The sequence below is a fragment of the Arvicola amphibius genome, chromosome 1 (assembly GCF_903992535.2).
Source record: "Arvicola amphibius chromosome 1, mArvAmp1.2, whole genome shotgun sequence".
In the NCBI taxonomy this organism is placed as follows: domain Eukaryota; kingdom Metazoa; phylum Chordata; class Mammalia; order Rodentia; family Cricetidae; genus Arvicola; species Arvicola amphibius.
The window spans coordinates 127771112-127784429 of record NC_052047.1 but is presented as its reverse complement, the minus strand read 5'-3'; the positions used below and the strand labels follow the sequence as shown (position 1 = coordinate 127784429).

General features: G+C 45.5%; 2 protein-coding genes across 3 annotated transcripts in view; one reads left to right on the top strand and one right to left on the bottom strand.

The window, feature by feature from the left end:
• LOC119828097 (katanin interacting protein) overlaps positions 1-10727 on the bottom strand; it is a 169014-nt gene extending 158287 nt beyond the window's left edge. Inside the window, 1 exon segment of the mRNA XM_038350156.1 lies at positions 10688-10727. Coding sequence (XP_038206084.1) covers positions 10688-10694 — 7 coding nt within the window. The 5' untranslated portion in view covers positions 10695-10727.
• A 166-nt stretch (positions 10728-10893) lies between these two features.
• Gtf3c1 (general transcription factor IIIC subunit 1) overlaps positions 10894-13318 on the top strand; it is a 69080-nt gene continuing 66655 nt past the window's right edge. For both annotated transcript variants that reach the window (XM_038321542.2, XM_038321532.2), the window contains exon 1: positions 10894-11198. In XM_038321542.2, the coding sequence (XP_038177470.1) occupies positions 10978-11198 (221 nt within the window). In that variant the 5' untranslated portion in view covers positions 10894-10977. The remainder of the gene's footprint in view (positions 11199-13318) is intronic.

Sequence of the window (13318 nt, the reverse complement as noted above, 5' to 3'; positions counted from 1 at the left end):
TGTGCTCCCTGGCAGTCTTATTTCCTCATCTTTAAAGTGCTTGGAAGTGGCTCTTCGATCCTCCTCTACTCCTACTTGGGAACAGAGCACAGTCACAGGGCCATACACTGTTATGTAAGGCAGTTAAGCTGAGCAGCAGAAAGCTAGCTCCACAGGGGGCTACCCCATCATCGTCTTCCCCAGACTCAAGGAGGCTGAGCTGTGCCAGGGGCGACACTCTTGGTGCTCTGCAGCCTTCTAGCTGTGATTACGATAAGTACAATCACAATGGCATGTTGAATTATCTAGAATTTAAATCAGATTGGATCCTCTATGGCAGCAGTTGGCAAACTGACTCTGGACAGGGCCAGACAGTTAAGTATTTTGGTTTCATAGGCAATATGTTCTCTGCCGAGACCAATCAGCTCTGCCACTTTAGTTTGAGACTGGGCATAGTTGTGTTCCAATAAAACTTTATTTACAAAAGGAGGGGCAAAATGCTTTGGGAAAGGAGTGATCTTTATAAATACTCTCTCCTAGACTCCCATACTGGACTGTTGTCATCCATTTGCATACTTTCTTACTAGCCTATGAGTTCAGTGAGTCAGAAACTATCTTACCTCTTCTCGGGTACTATGTATAACATGATATAAACCCAACAGTCTATGGGGACCTCTGAAGGTGTTCACTGTTGGAGGAGGCCACTTGTTTGTTCCTAGCTGCCCAGACCACAAAATAATCGCACAGAAATTTGTATCAGTTGTAATACTGTTTGGCCAATGGCTTAAGCATATTTCTAGCTTGCTCTTATATTTTAAACTAGCCCATTTCCATTAATCTGTGTATTGCCACATGGCTGTGGCTTACTGGCAAGGTTCCGGCATGTCTGTTCCTAGTGGAGAATACATGGCTTCTCCCTGACTCTGCCTATTCTCTCTCTATATATATCTATATCCTCTCTCTCTCTCTCTCTCTCTCTCTCTCTCTCTCTCTCTCTCTCTCTCTCTCTCTCTCTCTCTCTCTCTTTATATATATATATCTTCCAGCCTGGCTATATTCTGTTAAGCCATTGGCCAAAAGCAGCTTCTTTATTTATTAACCAATAAAAGCAACACATAGACAGAGGACTTCCCATATCAATTCACAGCCCATAAAAGTAACAGGACTGTGACTTTAGAGGCTCAGGCAGGTGAGAGGCACAGGGCACTGAGTGGCACTGGAAAAGTCACCTCCCTCTCAGGGTGCCTCTACTTAAGAGAATAAGAGAGTAATTCCCATGCAGAATTACAGTCCAGTATTATTAGCCTCTTACTATTTCAAAACACCCAATTAGGTGTGGATGAGAAATCTCCCTACTTTTCAAGGCTGACAACTAGTGCTAATATTAAACGTTATGAGTCAAATATGTCTGCAGAATGACTCCACCAGGTTAATCTGCCACCGTTGATGTGCAGAGTTCATCTTTTGCAACTTCACCTTGTGTGTGCGGGTACATGTATGTGCACAAGTGTGTACAGACCAGAGGACAATCTCAAGTGTCTTTCCTCAGGTGCTACTCATCTTTCTTACTAAATTTGTATTTATTTTGTGCATGCATTTGTATGTTTATATATGGGGGTCAAAGGACAACTTGTTAGAATCTGGGTCTGAGGGATCAAACTCAGGGTGCTGGGCTTGTCAGCAGGTGCCTTTTCCTGAGGCACTGTAGCAGCCCTAGTCCTTTCTCTCAGACAGGACCTCTCCCTGGTGCTCACCATTTCCCCAGTACGGGGACTATAGACACACCCAAATGCCCAGCGTTTCATGTGGGATTTTGGAATTAAACTCAGACTTTCACACTTATATGGAAATCAGTTTACCAGCTGAGCTATATCCATACTTGCTGCATCTCTTTTTTTTATTTATTTATACATATGTCTGTTCATGCTATGCATCTGAAGATGCCAGCAGAGGCCAGAAGAGGGTGTCAGATCCCCTGGAGCTGGAGTTATGGGTGGTGACTCACCCAATATAGATGCTGGAAACCAAACTCCCTGCGTGTCTTAGTTAGGGTTTCTATTGCTGTGAAGAGACACCATAAACATGGCAATTCTTATAAAGGAAATAATTTAATTGCATGGCTTACCATTTCAGAGGTTTAGTCCATTATCATTACTGCAGGACATGGCAACATGTAGCAGACATGGTGCTGGAGAAGTAGCTGAGATTCCTACATCTTGCAGGCAACAGGAAGTGGTGTGAGATACTGGACATGGCTTGAGTATATATGTGAGACCTCAGAGCCCGCCTCCATAGTGGCACACCTACTTGTAGACCATACCTACTTCATTAAGGCCACACTTCCTAATAGAACCCTCCTCACTATGCTTCATCCATATTTTGGAACAGTAATGTATAACCTGTGCCATTATATGTTGGAAGTTTGTAATCTATTTTTTTGATTTTATAAGGGATTACCAGTTAAGAGATTACAAGAATTTCATAAGGGACTTTGAACTTTGGACTTTAAAACATTGTTGAGGTTGTGATAGCCTATAAGGACTTTTGAAGTTGAACTAAATGCATTTTGCATCATGATATGGTTATAAGCTTATGGGGGCCAGGGAGTGGAATATGGTAGTTTTAATGTAGTTGGCCATCATAAACTCATAGGGAGTAACACTATTAGGAGGTGTGGCCTTGTTGAAGTACATGTGGCTTTGTTGGAGGAAGTGTGTCACTGTGGAGGCACTGTGGAGGAATATTTATATATATATGTATGTATGTATATGTACACATATATATTCAAGCCATGCCCAGTATCTCAGACCACTTCCGGTTGCCTATATATATATATAAAAGAACTCCCAGGTCCTTCTTCAGCACCATGTCTGTCTGCATGCTGCCTTGCTCCCTGCCATGATGATAATGGACTAAACTTCTGAACTATAAGAAAGCCACCCCAATTAAATGTTTTTCTTTATAAGAGTTGCCATGGTCATGGCAATAGAAACCCTAACTAAAACACTCTGGAAGAGTAGCACGTGCTTTTAGCCACTGAGTCATCTCTTTACCCCTACATCTCCTTTTAAGACTGAGCAGTGGTCCAGTGAGATGGCTCAGTGGGTGAAGGCACTTGCTATCAAACCTGATGAACTGACTTTCATTTCCCAGACCCATATGGTAGGAGAGAACTGACCCCCTAAGTTGTCCTGACTCCACACGTGTACTGTATGCTGTGGCATGTCACACATACACACAATTTAAGAAAAGATTAATCACTTTTACAGATTTTTTTTTTTAGTACCAGGGAAGGAATACAGTATCCAGCACATGTTAGGCAATCATTTTCCACCGAGCAGCATCCTGAGCCCCAGAAAAAGAAAAAAATCCGAAAATGGGAATAAAACTAAAAAAGGTGATATGCAACTCTAACCTCAGCACTTGGGGAAGTCAGGTTCAAAGACACCCTCACTACACAGTAAATTAAGGTCAGCCTATGCTATATGAGGAACTATTGAGAGACAGAAAGAGAGAGAGAGAGAGAGGTATAATAAATCCGTGTAATAAATCCCCATACTCCTCACTGGAATCATTTACTTTGCCATCTCTAGATTCTGCTGCACAAACACTTCAATGTTGAGTCACTATCTAAATGCCACAGAAACAAGCAGAGCACATGTGCCAAGTTCCTGGAAGCGAAAGTGCTGGAGCTAAAGGGTGGAGTGGTTGCTGGGTAGAAGAGAAAAGGCACCTGCAGGTATGCAGAAGAAAAGGAAAGAAGACACGGAGCATAGGCACATATTTATTTTCCCAGCTAAAGACCAATCTTCTGGTTATTTCATGCTTGGTTTAAGAAGTAAAGAAACAGAAACATCCCTAGGAGCCTGGTATGGACCACACAAGGTCCGAACTCCTGTCCTGCTGACTGGCGGTGTGCTCCCAGCAAAGCCTCAGGGGTTCCTGCTGCCCGTTCTGCAGTTTGGGATCATCTAGACAAGCCAGGCAAAATTTCATCTTGACATTATTAATCTTTGAGAAAGTTTGCTAAGCAAACGGTCGGTATCAACAGGGGAAACGTTGAGTATTTGCTTCCAGGGCAGCAAAGACAAATGAACCAACTTTAAAATCCTTTCTAATGGCACTGATGTGGTGAGCCTTTCTCTAATTATCATGTTCCCCAAAGACCGAGTACAATCATTTTTTCTTTAACCATCTCACTGGAGAAAATTAGACTTTAATACAAAGGCGAACATTTTCAGAGGTGGAGGATGCTTGTATGGTCAATTACCTTCATGAGCATAAAAAATAGCAACCGCAATTTTTGTGTGTGTGTGTGGGGGGGGAGTGGTTTCGAAACAGGTTTTCTCTGTGTAGCTTTGGAGCCTGTCCTGGAACTCACTCTGTAGACCAGGCTCACATCGCACTCACAGAGATCCACCTGCCTGCCTCCCAAATGCTGGGATTAAAAACCTGCACCACCACTTAGCCGGGCGGTGGTGGCGCACACCTTTAATCCCAGCACTCGGGAGGCAGAGGCAGGTGGATCTCCGAGTTCGAGGCCAGCCTGGTCTACAAGAGCTAGTTCCAGGACAGGCTCTAGAAACTACAGGGAAACCCTGTCTCGAAAAACAAAAACAAAAAAAAAACAAAAAAAAAACAAACAAACAAACAAAAAAAAACCTGCACCACCACCACACAGCACACAAAATTATTCTAAACAAAGAGTACACTTCTGTGTTAGAGACTGCTGGTAGATCAGGGTTTAAGGTTGACCTTGATCTAGTTAACTTAATCTGGTTCCAGGTCAGACCGGGCTACAAGAGACCTAGTCTTGGGGAGAGAAGAAAGGGAAACAGGACTAGAGAATGCCTGTTCTTTTCAGCAGCAGTTTGTAAGAAGTCTGTCCATCTGCTGGCACCAATACCATCAGCTATCACTATGAATACTTTCTTCTGTTTTCCTTGTTTGAGACGGGGGTGCTATAGACATAAGCTGCTCCTGAACTCACAATCTTTTTGTCTCAACCGCCCAAGTGCTGGGATTATAGTACACACCACCACCACAGCTGGCCTAGAGATACTTCACCATCATATGCATCTCATGGACAGGAAAGCAGGCTCAGAGAAGGCACAGCTGAGATGACAATCCAGGGCTACTCAGACCAAATTTGTAGTATCACACAAAATACAACATAGAGATGGAATAGCTTCAGTCAAACCACTGGGCCAGAGAAAAGCAGGCACAGCAAACTGCAGAACAAAACACAGCCCAGCTTGAGGAGACTTGCTAGACATTTAAACTATGAGTTTAGGAAGCAAATGGTTTTCTAATAAGGTCACTGGCTTACTTAGTTGACTAAAATCACAATTCACCTACAGCGTGTTATGTTCAATCACAAATCAGACACATGTCTGTAACGATTAGGTGTAAAAGTACCGGGCACAGTAGCACACACCTTTAATCCCAGCACCCAGGAGGGAGAGAAAGGCACGATCTCTTTTTCTGTTTGTTTTTGAATTTTTTTTTTTTCCCGAGATAAGGTTTCTCTGTCTAACAGTCCTAGCAGTCCTGGAACTAGCTCAGTAGACCCAAGTGCGAGGAATAAAGTTGTCCACCACCACCACCACCTAGCTAAGGCAAGATCTCTTATAGACCAGGCTGGTCTCAGACTCACAGAGATCCGCCTGCCTCTGCCTCCCAAGTGCTGGGATTAAAGGCGTGTGCCATCGCCACCCGCCCCGCTGGTTTCTTTATGTTTGAAAGCAATCTCATCTACCTAGTGAGTTCCAGGCCAGCCACAGCTACATAGTGAGTGTCCCAAAAATCAAAAGAAAAATAGAGTATAAATCAAAGTTTTAAAAAATTAGGATGGAGGGACCAGTGAGATGGCTCAGCTGGTTAAGGCACCTGCCACCAAGTCTATTGACTTGAATTAGACCCTGATCCACATGGTGGCCTCCACAAGCATGCTACAGCACACAGGCCCTCACACATTTAAACTAATTAAAATTTAGAATGGAAAATAGGATTTTCTCAGCGTTAAAACTAAATCTTATGGTAAATACCTTCCTAGAGTATACAGCCTAGCTCAAAAAGCATGGATTCCTCTGTGGCTATCATCATGTTCTTGGAGTGCAGAGGTGTTGACAGAGCAGAAGTGACCAAGTCACTTCTCAGAATGCCCTGCAACAATGTGTCTCCAAGTGTATTCACAGATCCCTGGCAACAGAGGGGCCTGGGAAGGCAAAGTGATTTCCACTGTAATCCTACAATTTCCCCTGGGTTGCGTTCTGAATGAGGCAAAACACAAATGGGCAAAAATGCTTCTAGCCAACCGGGCGGTGGTGGCGCACGCCTTTAATCCCAGCACTCGGGAGGCAGAGGCAGGCAGATCTCTGAGTTCGAGGCCAGCCTGGTCTACAAGAGCTAGTTCCAGGACAGGCTCTAGAAACTACAGGGAAACCCTGTCTCGAAAAAAAAAAAATGCTTCTAGCCATAGAATAGACAGCTGTTGTATTCTTTACCACTGTGTACTTCATGACACAAGCAAACAAACGCAGAATAATCTTCACTTAACAACAGCCTGGTTAGCCAGGCAGAGTTGTACATGCTTTTAATCCCAGTACTCAGGAGGCAGAGGCAGGTGGATCTCTGTGAATCTGAGGTCAGCCTGGTCTATGGTCCACATAGTGAGTTCCAGGACAGGCAGAATTACATGAGACCCTGTCTCAAAAAGAAAAAAGAAACACACACACACACACACACACACACACACAGAGAGAGAGAGAGAGAGAGAGAGAGAGAGAGAGAGAGAGAGAGAGAGAGAGAGAGAGAGAGAAACCGAGAAAGCAGCTGGGCAAAAAAGTAAATATAAATTTTCTAAGCCTCAGTCCATATGCATCATTTTAATATTCCAGGTGAAGAAATGGGAAATATGCATTCAGTAATTCTGCTACAAGTTAAGGACAATAGTTCTTCCCAGAAACACTAGGAAACGATGGGGGCTGACAGATGAACTAACAGTGTCTTGTATAGAATATCATTTTTATAATATGAACTTGTATGAACAAGACACTAATTATGGATCTTCAGATTTGGGGACCTGGCAGGTATTTTCTTGAACACAAATGAAGTGAGCCTGTCACCAGGGAAACAACTGACAATATTTGTTGTCAGCGATAAAACCAGGTTTTCAAGGGAAAGAAAGTGGCAAGGTGCTTCGACCGATTCTGCAGTTCCCAGGACTTAATCCCTTTCTTATGAAACAGAGACAATGACGAGGGTAATAATCTTAGTCATTTTCCTTGCCTTTTTGAGACAGTTTTACTCTGTAAGCCAGGATGGCCTCAGACTCAGGCTTTTCCTGTCTTGGGCTCACAAGTGGTAGGTGTGAAACACCACTTTCCTTTTTTAAATAATTTAGTCAATTTTTACTTTATGAGCAGTGACTGGTGTTTTGCTTGCATGCATATCTGTGTGAGGGTCAGATCTCCTGGAACTGGAGTTACAGTTATAAGCTGCCTTGTATGTGCTGGGAATTGAACCTGAGTCCTCTGGAAGAGCAGCCAGTGTTCTTAACTGCTGAGCCATCACTCCAGCCCAAAACACCATGTTCAGCTCTTAATATGATTTTTTTTTGATACTGGGTAATTTCTAATGTCACCATTTTGGAGGATTTGCATGTTACTTAGTCAGCTGTTTCCAAATGACCAATAGCTGAAGCTATAAAATTGGATATGGAGAAAATAGCCCACAGATCAAAGGGCAAGACAGACCAATGGAATTTTACTATATGAGTCCCAAGTTCACAAACCACATTGTAATTGACCTTTTAGAAACTGTTACTTGCTAAGTTAAGAGGTAGTGCCAAAGTGTCTACAGTTCTCTGAAAAGGTATTCATTTCCTCATCCACTTATGGGCATGTGAGGCGATCTGTTCATATTTATTAGCCAAAATAGCATAAATATTGGTAGAAGTTAGGATCCTAAAGCAGAAGAGTTCAGCAGCCTCCTTTTGGCTCTCTGAAACAAAGTCTCACTATATAGGTCAAATTAGCCTTGAAGTCATGATCTTGTCTCAGACTCCCAAGTGCTGAGATAACAGACAAAACCCCCATTGCATCTGGTTTAGCTGTTTTCTATTAAGCTGGATAGGGAAATTTGAGAAAATATAAAACAAGCCATGTATAGTTTCTTGTGCCTTTAATTTTCAAGAGACTGAAGCAGGAAGTTCAAAAGTTCAAGGCCTGCTTCGGCTACAGACTCCTAGGCTAGCCTGTGCAACTTACTAAGACTCTTTTAAAGGGATGGGAGAGCCACTTGGTATATATCTCAGCCATGGGGAAGTTGCCTAGCACAAGTAAGGTCAGAGTTTAATCCCTAGTCCTAAAAACCTGAAAGACAAGAAAGAGAGACAGACAGTTAAATGGATGGTGGCATTTGCATGTAATCCCAGTACTCAGGAGCTGAGGCAAGAGGACCAGGAGCCCAGGCTCCACCTTGTCCACATAGCAAGTTGGAAACTAGCCTGAGCTACATAAGACCCTGCCTCAAAACCAAGCGAAACAAGAGAGACAAAGAGAGGGGCAGAGGAAATGTAAAGCAATACAATTCTTTTACTGTTTGGAGGAAAAAATCAAAGTTCAGGAGTAAAAGTCTATTGTTTATTGTTTTGAGACAGCGTCTCACTGTGTAGCTTTGGCTGACCTGGAGTTCACTTTGTGCATCAGGCCACCCTGGAACTCAGTGATCTCCTGAGTACTGGGAGAAAGGTACATACCACCACTTCTGGTTTGATGTAAGTTCTAAGTGAATTGATGTTTTGAAATTTTGTCTTTATATGGCAACATCACAGAGATATAATACATGCAAGCAAGGTCTTCTTGTTTTGCTGAAACAGGGTTTCTCTATGTGTAGCCCAGCCTGTCTATCCTAGAAATCACTCTGTAGACCAGACTGGCCTTGAACTCAGAGTACTGGGATTAAAGGAGTAGGGCATGAACTACCACTGCCTGGCACAAGCAAAGGTCTTTTAAAGGAAGGGCTTCAAGGTGTTCAAACCCTAAAAGATTTAAGAACTATTACCCAACAGCGGCACTACATAGACCTTCCCTCAGAGCAAACTGGTAAAAACACATTTTTTTTGTTTATTTTTCGAGACAGGGTTTCTCTGTGTAACGGTCCTGGCTGACCTGAAACTAATTTTTTCTCTTTCTTTCTTTTTTCTTTTGTTTTGTTTTTTGAGACAGGATTTCTCTGTGAAATACTCCCAGCTGTCCTGAAACTCACTTTGTAGACCAGGCTGGCCTCGAATTCACAGAGATCTGCCTGCCTCTGCCTCCCAAGTGCTGGAATTAAAGGCCTGTGCCACTACCACCGGGTTGGAACTAACTTTGTAGATCTGGCTGGCCTTACACTAAGAGATGTACCTGTCTGTGCCACCCAAGTGCTGGGATTAAAGGTGTTTAACAACACTGCCCGGCTAAAACACACTTTTAAAAAAATAGTTTTGTTTCATGTGTACTAGTGTTTTACTTGCATGCATATCTGTGCAAAGGTGTCAGATCACCTGAGACTGGAGGAACAGTTATGAGCGGCCATGTTGGTGCTGGGAATTGAACCTGGGTTCTCTGGAAGAATAGCCAGTGCTTTTAAACTCTGAGCTATCTCTCCAGTCCCCTAAAACACATTTTTTTTTATAGTGCCTCACGTAAAAAGGGCAAAGTCATCTTTTTAGGCTCATATAATACATCTAATAGTAGCACATCTTTCCATGCTGCATCCATTGACTATCAAAGAAACGCAAATTCCCCAGAAGAGGCAGTAATGCACTGTGAAACAGCGTGTTAGTATAGACCATTCCAGTCTCTCCAGATATCAGTGTTCCCATCTGAAAAGCTGGATATCACAATAGCTATTCCCAGGAGGCTTGTGAGCACCCATACTGATTCTAACCAGTCTGTCTCTGGTCTTAAAGCTGACTGGCCGTTATAGTTTGAGACTTGCTCCTGAAGACATCTGACTAGATCTGAGCAGCCGTTTCTGTACAGATCAGAAACAAGTTTTCTGTCACAGCCCACCAAAGTGGCCCCTGTAGCCGTGTGCACTGGCAAGCCCTGGAACGAAAGGCTTCTAAAAACGTCTTCCAATTTCAAACTCCAACAAGTCTACTTCAGACACAGTCTTACTCATATTGCTTATTAGCCGCTTGATTTCGAGCAGGTACGTTGCTTGCCCTCCTGGCCTCAGTTCCCTTGTCTACAAAACGAATAACTAACCCCAAAAGAATGCTGTGAAACGTGCGTCCGTGTCGGTAATTACAAAGGCCCTAGCTCCGAATAGTAAGTACTCAGTTAACATGAGCTACCAACAACACCAAAGCACATAAAGTGTTCCCAACCGTTTCTCTCCACTCCTGATGCCAGAAGCTGACAAACTTACTCCCAGGAGGCACGCTTACCTCCAACCAATTTCCACTTGTCCATTGCCCATCCCGGGACCCCCGCGATCCCCCTCAAGCCTCCCCAGCGCCAATCTCTTCCCAGTCTCCACTCCCTTGGTCTGAGCGGGCTGCCTACAGGATCACTCCCCAGTCACGGTCCCCATCCCGCACCACCAGACACCATCTTGGGCCGGGGGCCCTGCGGCCTGGCATTTCGCCCCGAGACGCCTCCGAGGGATGAGGGGACAGCCGCCCGACCTCCCGGCGGGGCCCACGGACACTAACCGTCCATCCCTAGAGGCGGCGGTTCCGGGAGCCCAAACCGGAAGCAGCCCTGACAGTGTTTGCAGTTCCCCTGGTTACTACGAGATTCCGGACCAATGGAGAACTAGCTCCGTTATTGAGCCCGCCCACCCCCGTATCGTGACGTCACTACGGAGCGCTGGGACTTCCCCTCTGCTCTCAGCGTCTGGTCCTCCTTCCCCAGGCCTCCGATCTCTGTGCGCAGGCGCGCTGGGCCCGGACCTCGGTGGCGAGGTGCGCAGGCGCCCCGGGCGCTGCTAACTGAAGCGGCCATGGACGCACTCGAGTCGTTGTTGGACGAGGTGGCCCTGGAGGGGCTCGACGGCCTGTGTCTGCCCGCGCTATGGAGTCGCCTGGAGTCCCGCTCGCCTCCCTTCCCGCTGCCGCTGGAACCCTACACGCAAGAGTTTCTGTGGCGGGCCCTAGCCACGCACCCGGGCATCAGTTTTTACGAGGAGCCGCGAGAGCGACCCGATCTGCAGCTCCAAGACCGGTCAGCCACCGTGGTGGGGTGGGGGCTGAGAGCACTGAGGGGATTGGGTGCAGCGGTGCGGTGCAGAGCGCCTGCCCCGGACCGTGGGGCATGGGGGAGGGGCGCAGGGGGCGGGCTAACCTGGGCTCCCTGCGCCCTGGCAGGCCCAAGAGTGATGAGCTGGGGGAGGGGGCATCCACTGAGACGAACCGCTTCCCAGTGTGTTGCGGGAGTCAGAGAGTTTCTTTAAGTTGGATGGTAGAATGGGAACAAGAAAGTGGCTAAGAAGTGCAACCAGGTGAGGTCCTTCAGGGATCTTTAGAGAGCGTTTGTTCTGAAAGCTATGGCCATTGGAGGTCCGCCCAGCACCAAATATAGCAGTGAACGAATAGCTGAGGTGTGTTGGGCTCGCCACATAAGTGGGTTCTGGTCCCAGACCCACCATCTCTAGAAGCGACAGAACTCAGATCAGTACAGTGACCTGTGAACAAGACACTTGTTTTTTCTTTTTATAGAAGAGAAAACTGACCCCAGAGATGTTAAGGGATGTGCACATAATTCAGGGATTGCTAAGTGCACTTTTTACCTTCTATTTATCCGTCCTTCTCCAGGAATAGAATCCCACCCCCTTGCATGTTCTAGACGAGAGTTCTACCACTGAGAACACCTTTACCCTCAGCCTGCCCCTCTTCCATTTTACGTCAAGAAGTGGCTGACTGTATAGTCCAGTCTGGCGTCATACCCTCTTGCCTGTGCACCCTAGCACTTGGATTGCAGGCCTGCGCCACTATGCCTGGCAAGTTTGAACTCTTAAGCTATATTATGCAGTTCAGAGGAGGTTCCCAGAGGTGATAAGGAGCCAGACAAGACTTAAAATTTAGATTTAGATGGCCACTTGGCAAAGAGTGCTCTGAACAGACAGCACCAAGTAGCATAGCCTAACAGAAGGCCGCATGTACCTGAAGCGGAGAATAGTTGCAATTTGTGTATGCTTATTGTGAGGGTTGACTGAAGATACCCTGAAGAGGTTTGCATTCTGAAGAGAAAATGAGGCTCCAAGGGGTTGTGGTGAAGGTTATCAACTAGTAGAAAGGTTTACAAAACTTGAATCTAGGAAATCTGGGTCCAGGATCCACTCTGCCCTTAACCAGATTTGGCGGAGAGAGAACCTATAATTATTTAACCCACTTGAAGAAGCTGTCCTTTCACCATAGAGACAATGAGAAGTCACTGAGTGGGAGAAAGACTAGTGGCAGAGTGGAACTGAGAGACCCAGTCATAAGCTCTCAGGGACCAGTTTGTCATGGTGGGGATGGGAATAAAGAGAACATGGGATCGATACATACCAGGTAGCCTGGTATAGTGGCATACACCTGTAATCCCAGCAGACTCAGGCAGGGAGATCTGAATTCAAGACCAACTCTAGCTGCATGGTGAGAACCCATGTAAAAAAATAAACAGACGTGTTAGAAAGACAGTCCAGGTATTTCGTGACTGGTGATTGGGGTGTGGAAAGACAAAAGGAGGTCCACGCACTCCATGTCTGCTCCTGACACTTGAATGAATACTAATCCCCTTCACTGAGCAGAGGACACAGAACAGTAAGAGTCTGAGTGAGGTGCTAACTGTGTTGTGTCTCCTCTGAGTCTTAAGAGGAGGTTCTGTTTAGTAAACAGAATCAGTGGGTAAAGCAGCCAGAGGGAGGGACTAGGCTAGACCTTTGTGAGTCATTCCATGCACTTGGTAATTAAGAGATCATCCTTAGGAGTCTGTTGTGATTGGACACCTCCCTAAGCTACACCTACATTTCGAGGCTGGATGAGGACACAGTGCCTTCAACTAAGATTAAAATGTGGGTGGGGGAGAAAACAGGCCACAGTATGTCCTGGAAGACTTGAAAATTGAGAGTTAAATAGGACAACGTTCACAGGAAGGACAAGGTATTTTGTTTTGTTTTTTAAGTTTAAAAGTATATGTGTGGCACCTCGGCTGTGCTGGAGAAAGCCTAGCCAGGCTTCAAAGGCAAACAATACCTTACCTAAGTTCACCAGCTTCAAAAGTGCAACTGAAAGATGCCTGCTGATAAGAGGCAGCTGAAGGGGTGTGCTAGGCTCCCGGGACTGGATGGGAGGCAGGGGAGC